We start from the raw sequence: 27132 nt of genomic DNA on the forward strand, positions 1-27132 counted from the left end.
TTTTATGTAATCTTCAGGCCTAAAATTATTATAAATATATTTTTTTTGCATGTCTGCAGAAAATGCACAAACGGCTCTGGCAGCAAAAGGGGTTAAATCCGACTCCATTAACAAAGTGAAACCATATCAGAGGGGGCACAGAAGGTTCAATATAATACAGATAACAGTAGATCACTTTAATCGTTTGTTAAGTGAAGAACGTTTATTTTTACAAGTTTGAAATGGAGTACAGGTCCTCTTTAAAGACATCTCCATTGCTGGATCGGACAGTACACAGTGACATGGCGCCGATCTTTGTGTAACACTTGGATTCTCATTCCTGATCTCCGGTGTTCTCGCACTTCTTCAAAAACCAAAGAAAAAAAAAAAACCCCAAAAAGAAGTCAATATAAAAAGTCAGTAAATGAACACCATGCATGGAATCCTTATCTCCTGCAGCTTCCGATTCAATAAATATTTCCCAAATCCATCCTGGACGTCTGCAGCCTGACCCTTCACCTGAGATTGGCCACTTCCTGGTATGAGAACAAGATGGCGTTTCCTTCGTCATCCCTCCTTGGACAGATAAGGAAGGTCCGTCCAGGCCAGGAAGGACCCGAGTTCACTTCCAGAAGACCACGTTCCACAGCTGCAGCCAACATGGGTACACGAGGAACGCGATGAAGGGGAAGAGCAAGGATCCGTACAGGTAGTGGTCCAGCATGCCACCAGCGATGGCCTGCAGGAAGATCTGCCAGCATTCTAACAGCGTAACTGGGTATTCGATCAGTTCCCTGTACAGAAAGATGCTGCCGAGAAGGGTGGTGGCCGGTGTCACCAGGACTAGAAGAAGTGCATAAAAAAACCTGGAAAGAGAGACGGGACATTTTAGGATTCATGTGATCAGAAACAAGGCCAGCACAAGTCTCCTACAGACAGATCCACTCTCAGCTTGTACTCTCCTGTAGTTTGGATCTTCTCTGTCAGTCCATACATTGATTCCTATTGAAGTTCAACTCCTGCTATGACAGAGAAAAGTTCTGATATCGACTCTTTAGCACCCAGATACACGCCATCTTGGAACCTTCACTCAACCCTTTGTATGGACTCCTTATTGCCCTCAGGACACAATTCCAAATCTTACTTCTACCTAGAAAGTTCTCGTCAGTCTGCCACCTCCTTATATCTCCACTCTAACACATGGGATAGAAACCTATATGGAACCTCCACTTCACCCCCTTCCACGGGCTAACACATGAGATACAAACCTATATGGAACCTCCACTCCACCCCCTTCCACGGGCTAACACATGGGATAGAAACCTATATGGAACCTCCACTCCACCCCCTTCCACGGGCTAACACATGGGATACAAACCTATATGGAACCTTCACTCCACCCCCTTCCACGGGCTAACACATGGGATACAAACCTATATGGAACCTCCACTTCACCCTCTTCCACGGGCTAACACATGAGATACAAACCTATATGGAACCTCCACTTCACCCTCTTCCACGGGCTAACACATGAGATACAAACCTATATGGAACCTCCACTCCACCCCCTTCCACGGGCTAACACATGGGATACAAACCTATATGGAACCTTCACTCCACCCCCTTCCACGGGCTAACACATGGGATACAAACCTATATGGAACCTTCACTCCACCCCCTTCCACGGGCTAACACATGGGATACAAACCTGTATGGGACCTCCACTTCACCCCCTTCCACGGGCTAACACATGAGATACAAACCTATATGGGACCTCCACTCCACCCCCTTCCACAGGCTAACACATGAGATACAAACCTATATGGAACCTCCACTCCACCCGCTTCCACGGGCTCCCTACTGCCCTCAGGACACAGTTCCAAATCCTACGTCTACCTATAAGGTCCCCATCACTTTTCCATCTTCTATCTCTACTTTAGCTCTCAGATAATAACCCATCTGGAATCTTCTCTCTCCCTTCTTCCATGGGCTCCTTGTTGCCTTCAGGACACGGTCCCATATCCTACTTTAACCCTAAAAAGTCCTAATCGCTCTGCCATCTTATTATATCTCCATTTTAGCTATTGGATGCAAACCCATATGGAACCTTCACCCCACCCCTTCTATAGACTCCTTATTGCCTTTAAGAAAACCTCAAATCATCTTTAACTCTACAAGGTCTTTATTATTCTGCCACCTCCTTATATCTCCACTCTATCTCTTACATAGAAACCCACCTGGAGCCTTCATTCCATCTCACTGCACCGCCTTCTTATTGCCCTCAGGATCTATTTCTACCTAAAAAGTCCGCATCAGTTTGCCACCTCCTTAAACTTCCACTCTAACCCCTATATACACACCTATCTATAACCTTCACTCACCCCCTTCATTGGGCATCTTACTGCCTTCAGGACACAGTACCTAACCCAAGAAAATCATTAGTCTGCCACCTCCTAATATCTCCACTCTCACCTGATACACAGCTATCTAGAACCTTCAATCCTCCACCTTCCACCGGCTCCTAACTGTCTTCAGGACACGGTTTCAAATCCTACTCCAACCCAAGAAAATCATTTGTCTGCCACCTCCTGATACCCAGTTATCTAGAACCTTCATTCCTCCCCCCTTCCATGGGTTCCTAATTGTCTTCAGGACACGGTTTCAAATCCTACTCAAACCCTAGAAAGTCCTCATCAGTTTGCCATCTCCTTTATCTCCCCGTTTTAGTCTTTAGATACAAACCTATTTGGAACCTTCACTCCAACTCTATGTATGGACCCTTTACTGCCTTCAGCGCACAGCTCCAAATTCTACTTTAACCCCAGAAAGTCCTCATTGCTCTGCCATCTTCTTATATTTCCACTTTAGCTATCAGATACAAACCGATTCGGAACCTTCAATCCACCCCTTTTCATGGGCGCCTTGCTGCCTTCCAGACACTGGTTGTCCTAATGGTCTTCAGGACACAGTCCCAAATACTACTCCAACCCAAGAAAATCATTAGTCTGCCACCTCCTTAGATCTCCACTCTCACCCGATACACAGCTATCTAGAACCTTCACTCCTCCACTTCCATGGGCTCCTAACTGTCTTCAGGACACAGTTTCAAATCCTACTCTAACCCTAGAAAGTCCTCATCAGTCTGACTTCTCCTTTATATCTTCATTTTAGTCTTTAGATACAAACCTATATTTGGAACCTTCACTCCAACTCTATGTATGGAGCCTTTACTGCCTTCAGCGCACAGCTCCAAATTTACCCAGAAAGTCCCCATCACTCCACCATCTTCTATCTTCACTTTAGCTATCAGATACAAACCCATCTGGAACCTTCACTCCATTCCTCCTGTGGGCTCCTTATTGCACTCAGGACGCTGTTTCAAATCCTACTTCTAGGACTTTCCATCAGTCTGCCACCTCCTTATATCTCCACTCTAACCCCTATATACACAGCTATCCTGAACATTCACTCAACCCCCTTTTCATGGGCTCTTCTTGCCCTCAGGACACCGTCCCAAATCCTACTTCTACCTAGAAAGTCCTCATTAGTCTCCCACCTACTACTTATATCTCCACATTAGCCCTTACATATGAATTTATCTGGAACCTTCACTCCACCTCTGTGCATAGGCCCCACCCTCTGTGCATAGGCCCCACCCTCTGTGCATAGGCCCCACCCTCTGTGCATAGGCTCCACCCTCTGTGCATAGGCTCCTTATTGCCCTCAGGACACATGCCTAGTCCTTATGAGAGGAACAGCAGAAGAGGGCGCCAACTAAGTGCAAAGTATACCATATGTGTGTGTGTATATATATATATATATATATATATATATATATATATATATATACACACACATACACACATAGATACATACACACATATATATATATATACACATACACACACACACACACATATACATGCACACTACACTTACTTGGTGCCCTCAGCCGTTCCTCTTATATATTACAGAGACCACTTCCCTCTTATTGAGGAACTGCCTGGAACTATTCTACACAGACTTATGGACATTTAGTTTATATAGGTCCCTATGGTCTTTATACCCCCTAACACATTTATGCTGATGATTTGATGTTTTTTAGCTGTTCTCCAACCTGCGCCATTCTTACATTTGCTTTGCTATCCCTTATATGAGAATACCATATGAGTATATTTCTCACTGTAGTGCAGAGGAGACACTCACTTAGGCCCCACAGGCTGGACCACGGCAGCCACGGGTACAATGGTGACGGCCAGGATGAAGCCCAGGGAGAAGTTGATGACGGCGATGGAGCCCAACAGGACAGACAGATATAAGAGAGAGATGAGCTTGAGGGTCATCCATCCCTGGTCAGAGCCGGTGCCAGTCAGGACCCTGTGGAGGGAGAGCAGAGTGAGAGAATTCCGTCATTTACTTTACCGTATGCCAAGTCTGACCTCTGGTTCTGCTATACAGTCTCACTCCTGCTGTTGCACCTTAATAATGCTAACTAAATGGAAAAGTCCAACAGGCCAGAGCTGGAAGCTTATGGTCGGGGGGGGGGGGGGGATCTCTTCACTGGGGGGATACAGCAGCACCATCTACAACTGAATGAGTTTTAAGGTGGACTGGCCCTTTACCACGTGTCCCTCCAGCTTCTACGGACTACAAACCTCAGCGTGTCCGGGCAGATGCTCGGTGCTCATACCTGTGAGTGTTGTGGGGCAGTGCCAGCCCAGCCACGTATATAGCGATGGCGATCAGCACCACGGCCTCAGACTCGGACACTGGGAAGTGGTCGGTGGCCATCTCCTGGCTCATAACCGGGATGTAATACAGGCTGAGGCCGGTAGCGTGGCAGATGACAATCGGGGTGGCCAGAGACAGGATGCTGGGTCTGGTGTCCTAGACAAAGGAAGACACAAAACACATAATACTGAGTAACCAAGTCCAGGGACTCACAACACTTTACATACATGAGAGCATCAGTCCCTGTCCTCAAGGAGATTGTTACATACATGAGAGCATCAGTCCCTGTCCTCAAGGATATTGTTACATACATGAAAGCATCGGTCCCTGTCCTCAAGGAGATTGTTACATACATGAGAGCATCAGCCCCTGTCCTCAAGGAGATTGTTACATACATGAGAGCATCGGTCCCTGTCCTCAAGGAGATTGTTACATACATGAGAGCATCAGTCCCTGTCCTCAAGGAGATTGTTACATACATGAGAGCATCAGTCCCTGTCCTCAAGGAGATTGTTACATACATGAGAGCATCGGTCCCTGTCCTCAAGGAGATTGTTACATACATGAGAGCATCAGCCCCTGTCCTCAAGGAGCTTACAATCTAAGGTCATACATACAGATGCTACGGTCAGCTTGGACCGGAGCCAGCTAACCTATGTCTTTTGAATGTTGGAGGAAACCTTCACAAGTATTGGGAGGACAAGCAAACCCCATGCAGACGATGTCCTGGCTGGGACTCAGAGCGAGGACCCCAGTGCTGCAAGGCAGAAGTGCTAACCACCCAGCCCTTGTGCTGACCCCGATAACCAGCACCAGCAATACCAGGAAAACAGAAAATAAAGGACAACATCTAAACTATGAGCAGCAACCCCAATTTATCTATTCTTTTCCTGAAGTTTTCTTTTAAAAAAAAAAAAAAAAGCACGTGTTCCTAGCAGAGGGGGAGAGGAAAAAATAGGATTTTTGTACTCACCTTAATGACGTCCCACCCAAGGTAGGTTCTCCTGTATGTCCTGGGGTTTCAGTGGTTATACTGGGATGGTGGGAGCACCTGCAGGCATCATCCCAGTAATCAGCCAGCGATTCTCTTTCAGGCAGAAGTGATCTGAGTGGCTATGGGGACCCTCCCTCCCCCCTCCCGCCGCCGTCTCTCCCGGGCTCTCCGGTCCCATCGTGTTGCAGCCGGCGCAAATAGCTGCCTTGTACAGAGAGAGAGAGGAATGGACGTCGTTTTACCCTCTCTCTGTAACCCTGGACACCGGGAGCGATGAGTATTCGTCACTTCCGGTTCCACTCCTTTGTTTACCTGGCCACCAGCGGCAAGGAAAACAGCCAATCAGACCGATCTGTGTCTAATCTGGTGCATGGGGGGGGGGGCAGAGGAGAGATTTGGGGTCTGATAGACCCCAAATCTCTCCATAAAGAGGACCTGTCATGGTCCATGCTGTCACAAGGGATGTTTTTCATCCCTTGTGATAGCAATAAAGTACAAAAAAAAAAGTGTAAAACTGTTTTTATAATATAAATACATTTAAAGCGCCCCCATCCCACCGTGCTTACGCGAACGCATACGTTACTCCTGTATACAGTAGTCGCACCACACGTGAGGTATCCCTGTGAACGCCACAGAGAGAGAAATAATTCTAGCACCAGACCTCCTGTGTAACTCTAAACTGGTAACCTGTGAATGTGTTTAAAGCGTCACCTATGGAGAATTTTAAGCCATTCCACGGGCAGACGCAATTTTAAAACGTGACAAGTTGGGTATCTATTTACTCCCCGTAATATCATCTTTCACAATATACAAAAAAAATTGTGATAAACTTTAATGTTCTTTTTTTTAACTCATGAAAGTGTTTATTTTTCCAAAAAAATTGCGTTTGAAAAACTGCTGCGCAAATACCGTGTGACATAAAAAATTGCAACACCCACCATTTTATTCTCTAGGGTCTCTGCTAAAAAAAATATATAATGTTTGGGGGTTCTAAATAATTTTTAACATAATAAAAGTCGATTTTACATGAAGGAGTGAAGTTTTAGAAATGGCCCGGGTAAAAAGTAGTTAAAAATCTATTACTTGGAGTCCATTGAGGGACACAAGAAGTCTTTAACCACTTAAGAACCAAAGCCATCTCTGACACTTGTTGTTTACAAGTTAAAATCAGTATTTTTTTGCTAAAAAATTACTTAGAACCACAAAACATTATATATATATATATATATATATATATATATATATAAATAAATATATGATTTTTTTTTTTTTTTTTAGCAGAGACCCTAGAGAATAAAATGGAGATCGTTGCAATATTTTATATCACACCGTATTTGCGCTATTTTTGGGGAAAAATACACTTTTTTTTAATTAAAAAATAAGAAAACAGTAAAGTCAGCCCAATTTTCTTCTATAATGTGAAAGATAATGTTACGCCGAGTAAATAGATACCCAACATGTCATGCTTCAAAATTGCGCACGCTTGTGGGATGGTGACAAACATTGGTACTTAATCTCCGTAGGCAACATTTAAAAAATTTCTACAGGTTACCAGTTTAGAGTCACAGAGGAGGTCTAGGGATAGAATTGTTGCTCTCACTCTAATGATTGTGGCGATACCTCACATGTGTGGTTTGAACAACGTTTACATATGTGGGCGGGACTTGTGTATGCGTTCGCTTCTGCGCGCGAGCTTGGAGGGACCGGGCGCTTTCATTTTTTTTTTCCTATTTATTTTATCTTTTATTTTTAAACTTTTAAAAAAAAAAAAAAAATGTTTGATCACTTTTATTGCTATTACAAGGAATGTAAACACCCCTTGTAATAGAAATAATCAGGACAGGTCCTCTTTAATGTGAGATCTGGGGGTCAAAAAGACCTCACACCTCACATCTACACTAAAAAAGAAAAAAAAAAAAATTTTTTTTTTCATGATGAAAAAAAATGGGCTTTTTAAATTTGTTGATAGGAAGTGACGTATGACGGTGCTCCGGTCCTCCAAGGCCATAGAGTGGAGTGGGGGCCATCTAGCCCTCACTCGACTTTCTGCCTGAGGGGACAGCGGAACGGATCGTTTTCCCCACTACTGATGGCTCCGGTAAGCAAGGAAAACGCCCGGGAAGCGGTGGGGGTGATCCCGCGGCGAATCCACCACTGGGACCACCCTTATGTTAAAGCGGACCGCCCGCCGTTTAAAAAAATACCCCGGTTATGGCAGCCGTCTGCTGCCATAACCCCGGTATTTACCATCAAAGTACCGACGTAAAACTACGGTGGGCGGTCCCCAAGTGGTTGAAATTCAGTGGGCTGGACTTTCTTGGCCTATTTTCTTTACTATTTTGGATTTATATTGGATCTACAAGTACTATCAACTGAGCAAAGTAACGGACACCAGATCTTTTTGGTATGGGCCTTATATGTACTGGTTGTAAGGTAATACTAAACCCTTCTGCCATATGTCTGGTGGCAAATTTTGTGATATTTTCACTTGCAAATTATTGTTTATTGTGTTTCAGAAACACTGCACCCTATCTCGGCCTTTTTCAACCAGGGTGCCTTGAGGCTTCCTCAGGGGTGCCTTGAGGCTTCCTCAGGGGTGCCTTGAGGCTTCCTCAGGGGTGCCTTGAGGCTTCCTCAGGAGTGCCTTGAGGCTTCCTCAGGAGTGCCTTGAGGCTTCCTCAGGGGTACATTGAGGCTTCCTCAGGAGTGCCTTGGCAAAATCCCTAAATATTTATAAAAAATTGTATACAAGCCAGCAGGCTTTAGTTACACAAAGCCACAGGTTTTCATTATGCATCATTACGACACTGGCATCCTAACAACCAATGATGTCATCAGTTAATAAGGAGGATGTCGTTCTCCAAAGCATCTATGTTTAACCCTCCTCTGCCTTTCTCCCTCAGCACCGGGGGTCACATTAGCTGACTGATGGAGAGAAATTGAGGGAGAAGAGAAACATTGGAATACTAGTCAGTACCAGTATGCAAAAGCGTATGTAGGAATGTAGCCACCCTGCCTTGGTTCCCCTGTATGTAGGAATGTCATCACCCTGCCTTGGTCCCCTTGTATGTAGGAATGTAGTCACCCTGCCTTAGTTCCCCTGTATGTAGGAATGTAGCCCCCCTGCCTCTGTTCCCCTGTATGTAGGAATGTAGTCACCCTGCCTCGGTTCCCCTGTATGTAGGAATGTAGCCCCCCTGCCTTAGTTCCCCTGTATGTAGGAATGTAGCCCCCCCTGCCTCGGTTCCCCTGTATGTAGGAATGTAGTCACCCTGCCTTAGTTCCCCTGTATGTAGGAATGTAGCCACCCTGCCTTAGTTCCCCTGTATGTAGGAATGTAGCCACCCTGCCTCTGTTCCCCTGTATGTAGGAATGTAGTCATCCTGCCTTAGTTCCCCTGTATGTAGGAGCGTAGCCCCCCTGCCTTGGTTCCCCTGTATGTAGGAGCGTAGCCCCTCTGCCTTGGTTCCCCTGTATGTAGGAAGGTAGCCACCCTGCCTTGGTCCCCTGTATGTAGGAATGTAGCCCCCCCTGCCTCGGTTCCCCTGTATGTAGGAATGTAGTCAACCTGCCTTAGTTCCCCTGTATGTAGGAGCGTAGCCCCCCTGCCTTGGTTCCCCTGTATGTAGGAAGGTAGCCACCCTGCCTTGGTCCCCTGTATGTAGGAATGTAGCCCCCCTGCCTTGGTTCCCCTGTGTGTAGGAATGTAGCCCCCCTGCCTTGGTCCCCTGTATGTAGGAATGTAGCCACCCTGCCTTGGTTCCCCTATATGTAGGAATGTAGCCCCCCTGCATGTAGGAATGTAGCCCCCCCCCGCCTTGGTTCCCCTGTATGTAGGAATGTAGCCCCCCTGCCTTGGTTCCCCTGTATGTAGGAATGTAGCCCCCCTGCCTTGGTCCCCTGTATGTAGGAATGTAGCCCCCCTGCCTTGGTTCCCCTGTATGTAGGAATGTAGCCCCCCTGCCTTGGTCCCCCTGTATGTAGGAATGTAGCCACCCTGCCTTGGTTCTCCTGTATGTAGGAATGTAGCCCCCCCTGCCTTGGTTCCCCTGTATGTAGGAATGTAGCCCCCCTGCCTTGGTTCCCCTGTATGTAGGAATGTAGCCCCCCTGCCTTGGTCCCCCTGTATGTAGGAATGTAGCCATACTGCCTTGGTCCCCTGTATGTAGGAATGTAGCCCCCCTGCCTTGGTTCCCCTGTATGTAGGAATGTAGCCATACTGCCTTGGTCCCCTGTATGTAGGAATGTAGCCCCCCTGCCTTGGTTCCCCTGTATGTAGGAATGTAGCCCCCCTGCCTTGGTCCCCTGTATGTAGGAATGTAGCCACCCTGCCTTGGTCCCCCTGTATGTAGGAATGTAGCCACCCTGCCTTGGTTCCCCTGTATGTAGGAATGTAGCCCCCCTGCCTTGGTCCCCCTGTATGTAGGAATGTAGCCACCCTGCCTTGGTTCTCCTGTATGTAGGAATGTAGCCCCCCTGCCTTGGTTCTCCTGTATGTAGGAATGTAGCCCCCCTGCCTCGGTTCCCCTGTATGTAGGAATGTAGCCCCCCTGCCTTGGTCCCCCTGTATGTAGGAATGTAGCCCCCCTGCCTTGGTTCCCCTGTATGTAGGAATGTAGCCCCCCCTGCCTTGGTTCCCCTGTATGTAGGAATGTAGCCCCCCTGCCTTGGTTCCCCTGTATGTAGGAATGTAGCCCCCCCTGCCTTGGTTCCCCTGTATGTAGGAATGTAGTCATCCTGCCTTAGTTCCCCTGTATGTAGGAGCGTAGCCCCCCTGCCTTGGTTCCCCTGTATGTAGGAAGGTAGCCACCCTGCCTTGGTCCCCTGTATGTAGGAATGTAGCCCCCCTGCCTTGGTTCCCCTGTGTGTAGGAATGTAGCCCCCCTGCCTTGGTCCCCTGTATGTAGGAATGTAGCCACCCTGCCTTGGTTCCCCTATATGTAGGAATGTAGCCCCCCTGCATGTAGGAATGTAGCCCCCCCCCGCCTTGGTTCCCCTGTATGTAGGAATGTAGCCCCCCTGCCTTGGTTCCCCTGTATGTAGGAATGTAGCCCCCCTGCCTTGGTCCCCTGTATGTAGGAATGTAGCCCCCCTGCCTTGGTTCCCCTGTATGTAGGAATGTAGCCCCCCTGCCTTGGTCCCCCTGTATGTAGGAATGTAGCCACCCTGCCTTGGTTCTCCTGTATGTAGGAATGTAGCCCCCCCTGCCTTGGTTCCCCTGTATGTAGGAATGTAGCCCCCCTGCCTTGGTTCCCCTGTATGTAGGAATGTAGCCCCCCTGCCTTGGTCCCCCTGTATGTAGGAATGTAGCCATACTGCCTTGGTCCCCTGTATGTAGGAATGTAGCCCCCCTGCCTTGGTTCCCCTGTATGTAGGAATGTAGCCATACTGCCTTGGTCCCCTGTATGTAGGAATGTAGCCCCCCTGCCTTGGTTCCCCTGTATGTAGGAATGTAGCCCCCCTGCCTTGGTTCCCCTGTATGTAGGAATGTAGCCCCCCTGCCTTGGTCCCCTGTATGTAGGAATGTAGCCACCCTGCCTTGGTTCCCCTGTATGTAGGAATGTAGCCCCCCTGCCTTGGTCCCCCTGTATGTAGGAATGTAGCCACCCTGCCTTGGTTCTCCTGTATGTAGGAATGTAGCCCCCCTGCCTTGGTTCTCCTGTATGTAGGAATGTAGCCCCCCTGCCTCGGTTCCCCTGTATGTAGGAATGTAGCCCCCCTGCCTTGGTCCCCCTGTATGTAGGAATGTAGCCCCCCTGCCTTGGTTCCCCTGTATGTAGGAATGTAGCCCCCCCTGCCTTGGTTCCCCTGTATGTAGGAATGTAGCCCCCCTGCCTTGGTTCCCCTGTATGTAGGAATGTAGCCCCCCTGCCTTGGTCCCCCTGTATGTAGGAATGTAGCCATACTGCCTTGGTCCCCTGTATGTAGGAATGTAGCCCCCCTGCCTTGGTTCCCCTGTATGTAGGAATGTAGCCATACTGCCTTGGTCCCCTGTATGTAGGAATGTAGCCCCCCTGCCTTGGTTCCCCTGTATGTAGGAATGTAGCCCCCCTGCCTTGGTTCCCCTGTATGTAGGAATGTAGCCCCCCTGCCTTGGTCCCCTGTATGTAGGAATGTAGCCATCCTGCCTTGGTCCCCCTGTATGTAGGAATGTAGCCACCCTGCCTTGGTCCCCCTGTATGTAGGAATGTAGCCACCCTGCCTTGGTTCTCCTGTATGTAGGAATGTAGCCCCCCTGCCTTGGTTCCCCTGTATGTAGGGATGTAGCCACCCTGCCTTGGCCCCCCTTTATGTAGGGTATGATTTGGTGTCAGGGAACACAATGGTTCAGTTCTTGGCTCCCTCTGATCTCCGGACTGATCTGATTGGTTTCATTGTAACAGAAAAACCCCATGAATCCACAGGATGATTTCCTCCCATCCCCCAATGAGGGATCAGTACCTGCTCCATGTCCCCATCTCCGTCCTCGGTCACACCCTCCGATCGGCTCAGTTTGATCCACAGATCCAGAGACTGAAACTCCGCTAAGGAAAATATAACCGAGACCGGGGGATGGGAACTCCTGCCGCTGAAATCCATCCATTCCATTTACCAAAACAATGTAATATAAGCCCCTCCCCCATCTACCCAACCAATCTGTACCCCCCTCCCCCCCCTTTATATGTAAGCAGAGAAAGGATACTCGAAGGATGAGGATGAGGATGATGAAGCCGATGGCCGGCATATAAATCCCGATGGACACGAAGCGGGAGAGGGAGGGGAGAAGGTAGAAGAAGTACGACTGATGGAGCCGCTCCGATAGGTTGTTCAGTTTGCGGAACATTCCTTCTATGGTCCTGTGGGGGGCGGTACAAGACAGAGGAGGAGTCAAACAAGTATACATACAGAAGCTTACAGCACCACCTTTTGGACACTCAGCAGAACTGCAAGAACAGCACCACCTCCTGGACACTCAGCAGAACTGCAAGCACAGCACCACCTCCTGGACACTCAGTAGAATGACAAGCACAGCACCACCTCCTGGACACTCAGCAGAACTGCAAGCACGGCACCACCTCCTGGACACTCAGCAGAATGACAAGCACAGCACCACCTCCTGGACACTCAGCAGAACTGCAAGCACAGCACCACCTCCTGGACACTCAGTAGAATGACAAGCACAGCACCACCTCCTGGACACTCAGCAGAACTGCAAGCATGGCACCACCTCCTGGACACTCAGCAGAACTGCAAGCACAGCACCACCTCCTGGACACTCAATAGAACTACAAGCACAGCACCAACTGGACACTCAGCAGAACTGCAAGCACAGCACCACCAACTGGACACTCAGCAGAACTGCAAGCACAGCACCAACTGGACACTCAGCAGAATGACAAGCATAGCACCACCTCCTGGACACTCAGCAGAACTGCAAGCATGGCACCACCTCCTGGACACTCAGCAGAACTGCAAGCACAGCACCACCTCCTGGACACTCAATAGAACTACAAGCACAGCACCAACTGGACACTCAGCAGAACTGCAAGCACAGCACCACCAACTGGACACTCATCAGAACTGCAAGCACAGCACCAACTGGACACTCAGCAGAATGACAAGCATAGCACCACCTCCTGGACACTCAGCAGAACTAAAGATACATTTCCCCCTGAATGCTAAGCAGAACTGCAAGTAAATCACCGCCTTCTGGACACTTAGTAAAACTACAAGCACAGCACCCCCTCCTGGACATCAGAAGATTTGTAAGCACAGCACCACCTCCTAGACACTCAGAAGACATGCAAGAACAACACCAAACCTGGACACTCAGCAAAATTGCAAGCACAGCACCAACTTCTGGACGCTCAGCAGTATTGCAGGTACAGCATCTCCTCCTGGACACTCAGCAGAACTGCAAGCACAGCCCCACCTCCTGGACACTCAGTAGAATGACAACCACAGCCCCACCTCCAGGACACTCAGTAAAATGACAACCACAGCACCACCTCCTGGACACTCAGCAGAACTGCAAGCACATCCCCACCTCCTGGACACTCAGCAGAACTGTGCGCACAGCACCACCTCCTGGACACTCAGCAAACACATTTGTAAAGTTGCTCAAAGTTCTACTCAAAGGTAAGAGGAACAGAAAATGAAAAGATGTTCTCCCTAAAATAAATAGGTAAAATAGCTTCTGGTTAATTAGGTTAGTCCATGTCTCTCAGCCAGCGTGGGCTGCCATGGGTACTCACTGTCCAATGGTGACCATGTCATATTTGTATTGGCGGAAGCTGTTGATGCCGCGCAGGGTAATGGCTTCGATGTGGTATCGTAGGAAGAGGCCGTGGTCCCCCTGCGGCCTGCCGGAACCCTGCTTCAGGACCATCAGCATCATCGTCTGCAGGTTGTGGATGTAACCGGGCAAAGTGTCATAGTCGTTCCGCTGCAGCTGCACAGACACAAAGGGGAACCTTATATAAAGAACATTCCAATAAGACCATATCATGTCTATACAGAACCAACTCAGCTTTACCTGCCCCTCCTCCTCCTCAGATCTCTGCCCTGTGCGCCCCTCTGAGACAAGCAGATCCTCCTCTTCAGGGCTCTCCCAGCCAAGATCTTCCACATAAGTGTGCTGCACCCTCCATTCATTCCTATGGAAAGCCCATCGTCTTCCCATACAGCAGAATGACTTTCCATAGGAAGAAGTAGAACTTTCCGTGCACAGAAGCCCATCCTGGCCAGGAGATATCCCCAGCAAGGATCTCAGAGGAGCCAGGACTGGCATATAAAACACGGGGGAGGGGACCTGGGGGTCAGCTATGCTAATAATACAGCACAAGCAGCCAATGAGTTGTGTTCATATGCTAACATGCTGATAGGAGGAGGGAGCTGTTGTGGTTTAATAATGAAAATTATGATAGAGGCAGAAAGAAGAGGCAGGATAGGATGAGGCCATGGTCATTTCTGAGGTCAGAGGTCACATGGACAGATATGAGATTTGGGATTGGAGGAGGTGGGGATGATGTAAGAGATCAGAGGTCACGTGGACAGATATGAGAGTTGGGATTGAAAGAGGCGGGGATGATGTAAGAAATCAGAGGTCACATGGACAGATATGAGTGTTGGGATTGGAGGAGGCGGGGGTGATGTAGGAGATCAGAGGTCACATGGACAGATATGAGAGTTAGGATTGGAGGAAGTGATGATGTAAGAGGTCAGAGGTCACATGGACAGATATGAGAGTTAGGATTGGAGGAAGTGATGATGTAAGAGGTCAGAGGTCACATGGACAGATATGAGAGTTAGGATTGGAGGAGGCGGGATGATGTAAGAGATCAGAGGTCACATGGACAGATATGAGTGTTGGGATTGGAGGAGGCGGGGGTGATGTAGGAGATCAGAGGTCACATGGACAGATATGAGAGTTAGGATTGGAGGAAGTGATGATGTAAGAGATCAGAGGTCACATGGACAGATATGAGTGTTGGGATTGGAGGAGGCGGGGAGGATGTAAGAGATCAGAGGTCACATGGACAGATATGAGAGTTGGGATTGGAGGAGGAAGTGATGATATAAGAGATCAGAGGTCACATGGACAGATATGAGAGTTAGGATTGGAGGAGGTGGTGATGATGTAAGAGGTCAGAGGTCACATGGACAGGTATGAGAGTTAGGATTGGAGGAGGCGGGGATGATGTAAGAGGTCAGAGGTCACATGGACAGATATGAGAGTTGGGATTGGAGGAGGCGGTGATGATGTAAGAGGTCAGAGATCACATGGACAGATATGAGAGTTGGGATTGGAGGAGGTGGTGATGATGTAAGAGATCAGAGGTCACATGGACAGATATGAGAGTTAGGATTGGAGGAGGAAGGGATGATGTAAGAGATCAGAGGTCACATGGACAGATATGAGAGTTGGGATTGGAGGAGGCGGGGATGATGTAAGAGATCAGAGGTCACATGGACAGATATAAGAGTTGGGATTGGAGGAGGAATGATGATGTAAGAGATCAGAGGTCACAGGGACAGATATGAGAGTTAGGATTGGAGGAAAGGAGGGGGGTGGTGGGGTAGGAGGTCAGATGTCAGAGAGAGAGCAGCGAGGGGTGCAGTGATAACGTTAGAGGTCAGAGGTCATGAAGGGGAAAAAAGAGAAAGGATTAGAGGATATAGTGACAAGGTCAGAGGACATAGGTAAGAGAAGAGAAAGGATTGAGGGAAGCAGAGATGGGGTCATGGTGGAGGATATAGTAATGGGGTTGGAGGTCAAGGAGAAGACAGAGGATTGGAGGATGCAGTAATGAGGTTCAAGGTCATGGCAGGGGACTGGCATGGAGGACACAGTGATAAGGTCAGAGGTCATGGATAAAGAAAAGAGAAGGGATTGGAGTCAGTAGTGGTGTAGAAGGTCAGAGATCATAGCAGGTGATAATAGACGGGGTTTAGGACAGGGTGCTGAGGTCAGAGGTCATGGCGCGGGATAAGAGAAGGGATTGGAGTCAGTAGGGAATTAGAAGGTCAGAGAAGGGATTGGGGTCAGTAGGGAAGTAGAAGGTCAGAGAAGGGATTGGGGTCAGTAGGGAAGTAGAAGGTCAGAGAAGGGATTGGGGTCAGTAGGGAAGTAGAAGGTCAGAGAAGGGATTGGGGTCAGTAGGGAAGTAGAAGGTCAGAGAAGGGATTGGGGTCAGAGAAGGGAAGTAGAAGGTCAGAGAAGGATTGGGGTCAGTAGGGAAGTAGAAGGTCAGAGAAGGGATTGGAGGAGTCAGTATGGAAGTAGAAGGTCAGAGAAGGGATTGGAGGAGTCAGTAGGGAAGTAGAAGGTCAGAGAAGGGATTGGAGGAGTCAGTAGGGAAGTAGAAGGTCAGAGAATGGATTGGGGTCAGTAGGGAAGTAGAAGGTCAGAGAAGGGATTGGGGTCAGTAGGGAAGTAGAAGGTCAGAGAAGGGATTGGGGTCAGTAGGGAAGTAGAAGGTCAGAGACGGGATTGGGGTCAGTAGGGAAGTAGAAGGTCAGAGACGGGATTGGGGTCAGTAGGGAAGTAGAAGGTCAGAGACGGGATTGGGGTCAGTAGGCAAGTAGAAGGTCAGAGAAGGGATTGGGGTCAGTAGGGCAGTAGAAGGTCAGAGAAGGGATTGAGGTCAGTAGGGAAGTAGAAGGTCAGAGAAGGGATTGGGGTCAGTAGGGAAGTAGAAGGTCAGAGAAGGGATTGGGGTCAGTAGGGAAGTAGAAGGTCAGAGAAGGGATTGGGGTCAGTAGGGAAGTAGAAGGTCAGAGAAGGGATTGGGGTCAGTAGGGAAGTAGAAGGTCAGAGACGGAATTGGGGTCAGTAGGGAAGTAGAAGGTCAGAGAAGGGATTGGGGTCAGTAGGGAAGTAGAAGGTCAGAGACGGGATTGGGGTCAGTAGGGAAGTAGAAGGTCAGAGACGGGATTGGGGTCAGTAGGGAAGTAGAAGGTCAGAGAAGGGATTGGGGTCAGTAGGGAAGTAGAAGGTCAGAGAAGGGATTGGGGTCAGTAGGGAAGTAGAAGGTCAGAGAATGGATTGGGGTCAGTAGGGAAGAAGAAGGTCAGAGAAGGGATTGGGGTCAGTAGGGAAGTAGAAGGTCAGAGAAGGGATTGGGGTCAGTAGGGAAGTAGAAGGTCAGAGACGGGATTGGGGTCAGTAGGGAAGTAGAAGGTCAGAGACGGGATTGGGGTCAGTAGGGAAGTAGAAGGTCAGAGACGGGATTGGGGTCAGTAGGGAAGTAGAAGGTCAGAGAAGGGATTGGGGTCAGTAGGGAAGTAGAAGGTCAGAGAAGGGATTGGGGTCAGTAGGGAAGTAGAAGGTCAGAGACGGGATTGGGGTCAGTAGGGAAGTAGAAGGTCAGAGACGGGATTGGGGTCAGTAGGGAAGTAGAAGGTCAGAGACGGGATTGGGGTCAGTAGGGAAGTAGAAGGTCAGAGAAGGGATTGGGGTCAGTAGGGAAGTAGAAGGTCAGAGAATGGATTGGGGTCAGTAGGGAAGTAGAAGGTCAGAGAAGGGATTGGAGTCAGTAGGGAAGTAGAAGGTCAGAGAATGGATTGGGGTCAGTAGGGAAGTAGAAGGTCAGAGAAGGGATTGGGGTCAGTAGGGAAGTAGAAGGTCAGAGACGGGATTGGGGTCAGTAGGGAAGTAGAAGGTCAGAGAAGGGATTGGGGTCAGTAGGGAAGTAGAAGGTCAGAGAAGGGATTGGGGTCAGTAGGGAAGTAGAAGGTCAGAGACGGGATTGGGGTCAGTAGGGAAGTAGAAGGTCAGAGACGGGATTGGGGTCAGTAGGGAAGTAGAAGGTCAGAGACGGGATTGGGGTCAGTAGGGAAGTAGAAGGTCAGAGAAGGGATTGGGGTCAGTAGGGAAGTAGAAGGTCAGAGAATGGATTGGGGTCAGTAGGGAAGTAGAAGGTCAGAGAAGGGATTGGAGTCAGTAGGGAAGTAGAAGGTCAGAGAATGGATTGGGGTCAGTAGGGAAGTAGAAGGTCAGAGAAGGGATTGGGGTCAGTAGGGAAGTAGAAGGTCAGAGAATGGATTGGGGTCAGTAGGGAAGTAGAAGGTCAGAGACGGGATTGGGGTCAGTAGGGAAGTAGAAGGTCAGAGACGGGATTGGGGTCAGTAGGGAAGTAGAAGGTCAGAGACGGGATTGGGGTCAGGGAAGTAGAAGGTCAGAGACGGGATTGGGGTCAGGGAAGTAGAAGGTCAGAGATGGGATTGGGGTCAGGGAAGTAGAAGGTCAGAGACGGGATTGGGGTCAGTAGGGAAGTAGAAGGTCAGAGAAGGAATTGGGGTCAGTAGGGAAGTAGAAGGTCAGAGAATGGATTGGGGTCAGTAGGGCAGTAGAAGGTCAGAGACGGGATTGGGGTCAGTAGGGAAGTAGAAGGTCAGAGACGGGATTGGGGTCAGGGAAGTAGAAGGTCAGAGACGGGATTGGGGTCAGTAGGGAAGTAGAAGGTCAGAGACGGGATTGGGGTCAGTAGGGAAGTAGAAGGTCAGAGAAGGGATTGGGGTCAGTAGGGAAGTAGAAGGTCAGAGAAGGGATTGGGGTCAGTAGGGAAGTAGAAGGTCAGAGAAGGGATTGGGGTCAGTAGGGAATTAGAAGGTCAGAGAAGGGATTGAGGTCAGTAGGGAAGTAGAAGGTCAGAGAAGGGATTGGGGTCAGTAGGGAAGTAGAAGGTCAGAGAAGGGATTGGGGTCAGTAGGGAAGTAGAAGGTCAGAGAAGGGATTGAGGTCAGTAGGGAAGTAGAAGGTCAGAGACGGGATTGGGGTCAGTAGGGAAGTAGAAGGTCAGAGACGGGATTGGAGTCAGTAGGGAAGTAGAAGGTCAGAGAAGGGATTGGGGTCAGTAGGGAAGTAGAAGGTCAGAGAAGGGATTGGGGTCAGTAGGGCAGTAGAAGGTCAGAGAAGGGATTGAGGTCAGTAGGGAAGTAGAAGGTCAGAGAAGGGATTGGGGTCAGTAGGGAAGTAGAAGGTCAGAGAAGGGATTGGGGTCAGTAGGGAAGTAGAAGGTCAGAGACGGGATTGGGGTCAGTAGGGAAGTAGAAGGTCAGAGACGGGATTGGGGTCAGTAGGGAAGTAGAAGGTCAGAGATGGGATTGGGGTCAGGGAAGTAGAAGGTCAGAGAAGGGATTGGGGTCAGTAGGGAAGTAGAAGGTCAGAGACGGGATTGGAGTCAGTAGGGAAGTAGAAGGTCAGAGAAGGGATTGGGGTCAGTAGAGAAGTAGAAGGTCAGAGAAGGGATTGGGGTCAGTAGGGAAGTAGAAGGTCAGAGAAGGGATTGAGGTCAGTAGGGAAGTAGAAGGTCAGAGAAGGGATTGGGGTCAGTAGGGAAGTAGAAGGTCAGAGACGGGATTGGGGTCAGTAGGGAAGTAGAAGGTCAGAGAAGGGATTGGGGTCAGTAGGGAAGTAGAAGGTCAGAGACGGGATTGGGGTCAGTAGGGAAGTAGAAGGTCAGAGACGGGATTGGGGTCAGTAGGGAAGTAGAAGGTCAGGAGTCCCTCACTTTGCCTTGGATGGTGCACAGCAGTTGGTTCTTCTGGCAGAAGGCGAGGAAGAGGTTCACCATGTCCAGGTTGGGAAGTTGTCCGTTGAGTCCCTCCACCACCACATCAAAGCTGGTGATGACCTCACTGCTGATCTCCAGGGATATGGCTGCCTGAATGGCGCCCGCCCGTCCCATCATCACTGATGACTTTATCTCTGGAGGGGGAGGAGACAAGGAAGTACGTATTACGATATGGATCCCCGGTTGTATCAATCTATGCGATCTGTATGGCTAGGATTAGAACGCCCCGCTCCCTACCTGTGACATTGACATCATGGTAACCCTCCAGCCACGCCTCCATCCCGATCAGGTCATGTTCATTCACCAGGAAGATGATGTCCTTGGCCCAGTAGATCTGTCCTGTACACACCGGGAGATTAATTCCACATCAGACGACCAAGCAACTGGATACATAGGAGACAGAGACGTAACTACAACCCCCACAGTGCCCCCTTACATCCACCTGAGTGCCCCTTTGGGATCAGTGGCAGTAGTGGTGCTGGTGGTGGGAAGGGGTTGAATCCGTGGCAGTGGTGGTGAAGGGGGTGGGATCAGTGGTGGCGGCGGTGGTGGTGAGGGGAGTGGATCAGTGGTGGTGAGGGGGGTTGGATCAGTGGTGGTTGGGGGGGGGGATTTGGATCAGTGGTGGTGAGGGGAGTGGATCAGTGGTGGTGGGGAGGGGGGTTGGATCAGTGGTGGTGAGGGGGTTGGATCAGTGGTGGGGAGGGGGGTTGGATCAGTGGTGGTGGGGGGGTTGGATCAGTGGTGGTGGGGGGGTTGGATCAGTGGTGGTGGGGGGGGGTTGGATCAGTGGCAGCAGTGGTGGGGTGGGGTGGGATCAGTGGTGGGAGGGGGGTGGGATCAGTGGTGGGGTGGGGGGTGGGATCAGTGGTGGAGAGGGGGCGGGATCTGTGGCAGTGGTGAGGTGGGTGGGATCAGTGGCAGTGGTGGTGGTGAAGGGGGTGGGATCCATGGCGGTGGTGAGGTGGGTGGGACCAGTGGCGGCGGTGGTGGTGAGGGGGGTGGGATCAGTGGCGGCGGTGGTGGTGAGGGGGGTGGGATCAGTGGCAGCGGTGGTGAGGGGGTGGGATCTGTGGCAGCGGTGGTGGTGGTGGTGAGGGGGGTGGGATCAGTGGTGGCAGTGGTGGTGAGGGGGGTGGGATCAGTGGCAGCGGTGGTGGTGGTGAGGGGGGTGGGATCAGTGGCAGCGGTGGTGGTGGTGAGGGGGTGGGATCTGTGGCAGCGGTGGTGGTGGTGAGGGGGTGGGATCTGTGGCAGCGGTGGTGGTGGTGGTGAGGGGGGTGGGATCAGTGGCGGCGGTGGTGGTGGTGGTGAGGGGGGTGGGATCAGTGGTGGCGGTGGTGGTGAGGGGGGTGGGATCAGTGGCAGCGGTGGTGGTGGTGAGGGGGTGGGATCTGTGGCAGCGGTGGTGGTGGTGGTGAGGGGGGTGGGATCAGTGGTGGCGGTGGTGGTGAGGGGGGTGGGATCAGTGGCGGCGGTGGTGGTGGTAAGGGGGGGTGGGATCAGTGGCAGCGGTGGTGGTGGTGAGGGGGTGGGATCTGTGGCAGCGGTGGTGGTGGTGAGGGGGTGGGATCTGTGGCAGCGGTGGTGGTGGTGAGGGGGTGGGATCTGTGGCAGCGGTGGTGGTGGTGGTGAGGGGGGTGGGATCAGTGGCGGCGCCCCCCCACACACACACAGTGGCGGAACTCCAGGGTCCAGGCACAAGTGGGACTCTGGTAGTTCCGCCACTGACAGGAGACACTCATAGGTGTGCCCCGCCCCCTCTACTACAAGATGTGTCACCTGACCAAATCCAGCCCCCCCCCCGACCACTGACCCCAACCCTCACCTGCCTGCAACCCCTAACAGCCCTCTGATGGTAACACAGGGAGAAGAGCGCCCTCTGCTGGTCACACAGGGAGAAGAGCGCCCTCTGCTGGTCACACAGGAAGAAGAGCGCCCTCTGCTGGTCACACAGGGAGAAGAGCGCCCTCTGCTGGTCACACAGGGAGAAGAGCGCCCTCTGCTGGTCACACACAGGGAGAAGAGCGCCCTCTGCTGGTCACACACAGGGAGAAGAGCGCCCTCTGCTGGTCAGACAAGGGAGGATCCAGGCTTACCTCTGAAGAAAGATGCCAGGGATAGGAGGAGCCCCACAGCCTGGTTGTTATTCTGCCCCTCAGTGCAGGGTACGCTGAGGACCAGGGACTCGGTGCTGGCACTACGAGGGGCCCGCAGGATTCCGTACACATTGGTGCCCTTCACCATCTGTAAAGGAGAGCGACAAACATGTGAGGAAATCTCCTATTACCCCATAGACATATATGGAATGACGATTATTACAAGGTGCAGCAATGTCTCTTATTGGCAGAGGCGGGGTGCTGTGATATTTTCAGGAAACTATGTACCGCCCCCTGCTGGCCCCTCCCACCCGCCATGATCTGCCTGTATTGCATAGAGAGGCACAGAGACTCAGTGATGACATCATTGGGACTATAATAACAAATGGAATGAAAATGGGGAAAGTTCTAATAATAGAATCCATGTAATTTATATGTAGAGAGGAGACGCTGCAGTGTCAGAGTCCCGCATCGGTCATACATACGAATCTCTCCGTGGTCTCATCAGGGAAGGGAAGATTCCGGACAAAGCTCTGCGTGTAAACCTCCAGGCCCATCCCCCGCATCGTCCTCTCCAACCAGGCCACCGGAGACCCCCTGAGACACAGAAAGCAGACAACACAACAATAATCACATCCATTGTAACCCCTCCCCCGAGGACATCACATCCATTGTAACCCCTCCCCCCGAGGAAATCACATCCAGTGTAACCCCTCCCCCGAGGACATCACATCCATTGTAACCCCTCCCCCCGAGGAAATCACATCCAGTGTAACCCCTCCCCCCGAGGAAATCACATCCATTGTAACCCCTCCCCCGAGGACATCACATCCATTGTAACCCCTCCCCCCGAGGAAATCACATCCATTGTAACCCCTCCCCCCGAGGAAATCACATCCAGTGTAACCCCTCCCCCCGAGGAAATCACATCCATTCTAACCCCTCCCCCCCCGAGGACATCACATCCATTGTAACCCCTCCCCCCGAGGACATCACATCCATTGTAACCCCTCCCCCCGAGGAAATCACATCCATTGTAACCCCTCCCCCCGAGGAAATCACATCCATTGTAACCCCTCCCCCCCCCCGAGGACATCACATCCATTGTAACCCCTCCCCCCGAGGACATCACATCCATTGTAACCCCTCCCCCCCGAGGACATCACATCCATTGTAACCCCTCCCCCCGAGGACATCACATCCATTGTAACCCCTCCCCCCGAGGAAATCACATCCAGTGTAACCCCTCCCCCCGAGGAAATCACATCCATTGTAACCCCTCCCCCCCGAGGACATCACATCCATTGTAACCCCTCCCCCCCGAGGACATCACATCCATTGTAACCCCTCCCCCTGAGGACATCACATCCATTGTAACCCCTCCCCCCGAGGAAATCACATCCATTGTAACCCCTCCCCCCCGAGGAAATCACATCCATTGTAACCCCTCCCCCCGAGGAAATCACATCCATTGTAACCCCTCCCCCCGAGGACATCACATCCATTGTAACCCCTCCCCCCGAGGACAGCGCCATCTCTATTCAGGCATCAATCAGGGTCTGACCCCAGAGCCTGAGCAGATCCTGGCACAGACAGTGCTACAAAGTTACAATGTACAGTCTGATCACTGGGGGAGGGGACAGTGTTACAATGTACAGTCTGATCAGTGGGGGAGGGGACAATGTTACAATGTACAGTCTGATCAGTGGGGGAGGGGACAATGTTACAATGTACAGTCTGATCACTGGGGGGAGGGGACAATGTTACAATGTACAGTCTGATCACTGGGGGAGGGGACAATGTTACAATGTACAGTCTGATCACTGGGGGAGGGGACAATGTTACAATGTACAGTCTGATCACTGGGGGGAGGGGACAGTGTTACAATGTACAGTCTGATCAGTGGGGGGAGGGGACAATGTTACAATGTACAGTCTGATCACTGGGGGGAGGGGACAATGTTACAATGTACAGTCTGATCACTGGGGGGAGGGGACAATGTTACAATGTACAGTCTGATCAGTGGGGGGGGGGGGGACAATGTTACATTGTACAGTCTGATCAGTGGGGGAGGGGACAATGTTACAATGTACAGTCTGATCACTGGGGGGGGGGGGGGGGGACAATGTTACAATGTACAGTCTGATCACTGGGGGGGGGGGAGGGGACAATGTTACAATGTACAGTCTGATCAGTGGGGGAGGGGACAATGTTACAATGTACAGTCTGATCAGTGGGGGAGGGGACAATGTTACAATGTACAGTCTGATCAGTGGGGGAGGGGACAATGTTACAATGTACAGTCTGATCAGTGGGGGGGGGGGTGGGGGAGGGGAGACTCACCCGGAGGACTTCTTGTGGGCGGAGAACTCTCGGGCGTAGTTGAGCGCTCGGTCTCCATAGATGAATTTCTCATCCACCATGGTGGAGCCCATGGAGTTCTCGGAGATGTAGGTCCGCAGAGTGAATGGCTGGAAGGCCAGGCCCAGGAACCAGCAAACACCAATCACATAGCTGATGACACTGCGGGAGAAGGCGGAGCATTCAGTCACAGCACAGAATCCCCGTCCAATAGGAGGACAGAAGAGCTCTTCATGGGGCTCTATAGGTAAGAGCCGTATACATCAAGAGATTTACAAATAAGAGAGCTGTATGGGGCCCCTCCCCCTCTGCATGTCTCAACCAATAGATGTGACAGGGGGTGGGCCCAGACTCACCACAAAAGTAGGCGGGCCGAAACTTACTAGTTCTTCCAATGATTCTAAAGTGGGCGGGCCCAGACTCAGCACTCCTTCCAATGGTCCCCGCCCACCTTTACCTTTAAAGTGGGCGAGCCCAGACTCAGCACTCCTTCCAATAATTCTAAAGTGGGCGGGCTTAGACTTAGCACTCCTTCCAAGCAATCTAAAGTGGGCGGGCCCAGGCCCATCACTCCTTTCAATGATCTTAAAGTGGGTGGGCACAGACTCAGTATATGAACCTGAAGTGGGCGGACCCACTATCAGCACTCCTTCCAATGATTTTAAAGTGGGCGGGCCCAGACTCAGCACTCCTTCTAATGGTCCCCGCCCACCTTTACCTTTAAAGTGGGTGGGCCCAGACTCAGCACCCCTTCCAATCATTCTAAAGTGGGTGGGCTTAGACTCAGGACTCCTTCCAATAATTCTAAAGTGGGCGGGCCCAGACTCAGCACTCCCTCCAATGATCTATAAGTGGGCGGGGACAGACTTAGCACTCCCTCTAATGATCTATAAGTGGGCGGGCCCAGACTCAGCACTCCCTCTAATGATCTATAAGTGGGCGGGGACAGACTCAGCACTCCCTCTAATGATCTATAAGTGGGCGGGGACAGACTCAGCACTCCCTCTAATGATCTATAAGTGGGCGGGGACAGACTCAGCACTCCCTCTAATGATCTATAAGTGGGCGGGCCCAGACTCAGCACTCCCTCCAATGATCTATAAGTGGGCGGGCCCAGACTCAGCACTCCCTCTAATGATCTATAAGTGGGCGGGCCTAGACTCAGCACTCCCTCTAATGATCTATAAGTGGGCGGGCCTAGACTCAGCACTCCCTCTAATGATCTATAAGTGGGCGGGCCTAGACTCAGCACTCCTTCCAATGATCTATAAGTGGGCGGGGACAGACTCAACACTCCCTCTAATGATCTATAAGTGGGCGGGCCCAGACTCAGCACTCCCTCTAATGATCTATAAGTGGGCGGGGACAGACTCAGCACTCCCTCTAATGATCTATAAGTGGGCGGGCCCAGACTCAGCACTCCCTCCAATGATCTATAAGTGGGCGGGCCCAGACTCAGCACTCCCTCTAATGATCTATAAGTGGGCGGGCCTAGACTCAGCACTCCCTCTAATGATCTATAAGTGGGCGGGCCTAGACTCAGCACTCCCTCTAATGATCTATAAGTGGGCGGGCCTAGACTCAGCACTCCTTCCAATGATCTATAAGTGGGCGGGGACAGACTCAGCACTCCCTCTAATGATCTATAAGTGGGCGGGGACAGACTCAGCACTCCCTCTAATGATCTATAAGTGGGCGGGCCCAGACTCAGCACTCCCTCCAATGATCTATAAGTGGGCGGGCCCAGACTCAGCACTCCCTCTAATGATCTATAAGTGGGCGGGCCTAGACTCAGCACTCCCTCTAATGATCTATAAGTGGGCGGGCCTAGACTCAGCACTCCCTCTAATGATCTATAAGTGGGCGGGCCTAGACTCAGCACTCCTTCCAATGATCTATAAGTGGGCGGGGACAGACTCAACACTCCCTCTAATGATCTATAAGTGGGCGGGCCCAGACTCAGCACTCCCTCTAATGATCTATAAGTGGGCGGGGACAGACTCAGCACTCCCTCTAATGATCTATAAGTGGGCGGGCCCAGACTCAGCACTCCCTCCAATGATCTATAAGTGGGCGGGCCCAGACTCAGCACTCCCTCTAATGATCTATAAGTGGGCGGGCCTAGACTCAGCACTCCCTCTAATGATCTATAAGTGGGCGGGCCTAGACTCAGCACTCCTTCCAATGATCTATAAGTGGGCGGGGACAGACTCAACACTCCCTCTAATGATCTATAAGTGGGCGGGGACAGACTCAGCACTCCCTCCAATGATCTATAAGTGGGCGGGGACAGACTCAGCACTCCCTCTAATGATCTATAAGTGGGCGGGCCTAGACTCAGCACTCCCTCCAATGATCTATAAGTGGGCGGGGACAGACATTACCAGTACTCACCAGAGGGGGGCGTTCAGCCTGGTGATGATGCGGGAGAGGGCCTGCCTACGGTTTGGGTCGGATAGAAGCCCCATGGTGCGCGCTCCCCAATCCAACCCCCGACACCGACTGCGACACCGACTGCGACACTGCAAGGAGAACGCAGAATTATTACAAATCATTATAGATCCAGAAAACAACCTTTATTATTTATTCCGATAATTGCATTGTGTGCGATGGCGTTTCCAAAAATTCAGCATTTCTGATTGTTTCAGATGGAAATCGGGGGTTGGGTACAATTCTCTATGCTGCCCGCCCATCCAAAATAACTGGGTTGGCTCCTCCTACCAGCCACGATCTGCCAGCATTGCATAGAGAACCACAGAGACTCACTGATGACATCACCGGGTATAGAATAAGTTATGGAATGAAAAGTTTTATTTAAAAAAATATTTTTTAGCATGTTAATGGGGGGGGGGGGGGGAGGGGAGAAAGCGTCATCATTGTGTGGTTACTATGACCTCATCGGTCATTACTG

At 50.9% G+C, this 27132-nt stretch overlaps 1 protein-coding gene across 2 annotated transcripts; it reads right to left on the bottom strand.

Moving 5' to 3' along the window:
- Positions 1-594: 594 nt before the first annotated feature.
- On the bottom strand, positions 595-26740 carry GPAA1 (glycosylphosphatidylinositol anchor attachment 1). 2 transcript variants are annotated; one of them, XM_082259445.1, is made up of 12 exons: positions 26616-26740; positions 24204-24383; positions 22346-22457; positions 21861-22008; positions 19999-20100; positions 19699-19895; positions 13939-14135; positions 12387-12540; positions 12146-12217; positions 4670-4866; positions 4186-4356; positions 595-845 (listed from the first exon to the last, which is right to left on the bottom strand). In XM_082259445.1, exons 1-12 carry the CDS (start codon positions 26687-26689, stop codon positions 602-604), a joined length of 1848 nt encoding a protein of 615 aa, XP_082115571.1. In that variant the 5' UTR covers positions 26690-26740; the 3' UTR covers positions 595-601. The 2 variants fall into 2 exon arrangements, with proteins under 2 accessions (XP_082115571.1, XP_082115572.1); XM_082259446.1 differs by lacking the exon at positions 595-845 and adding an exon at positions 2938-2957 and having other exon boundaries at positions 4163-4356.
- Positions 26741-27132: the final 392 nt, after the last annotated feature.

The sequence above is a fragment of the Pelophylax lessonae genome (assembly GCF_965119305.1).
Source record: "Pelophylax lessonae genome assembly, chromosome: 5".
In the NCBI taxonomy this organism is placed as follows: Eukaryota; Metazoa; Chordata; class Amphibia; order Anura; family Ranidae; genus Pelophylax; species Pelophylax lessonae.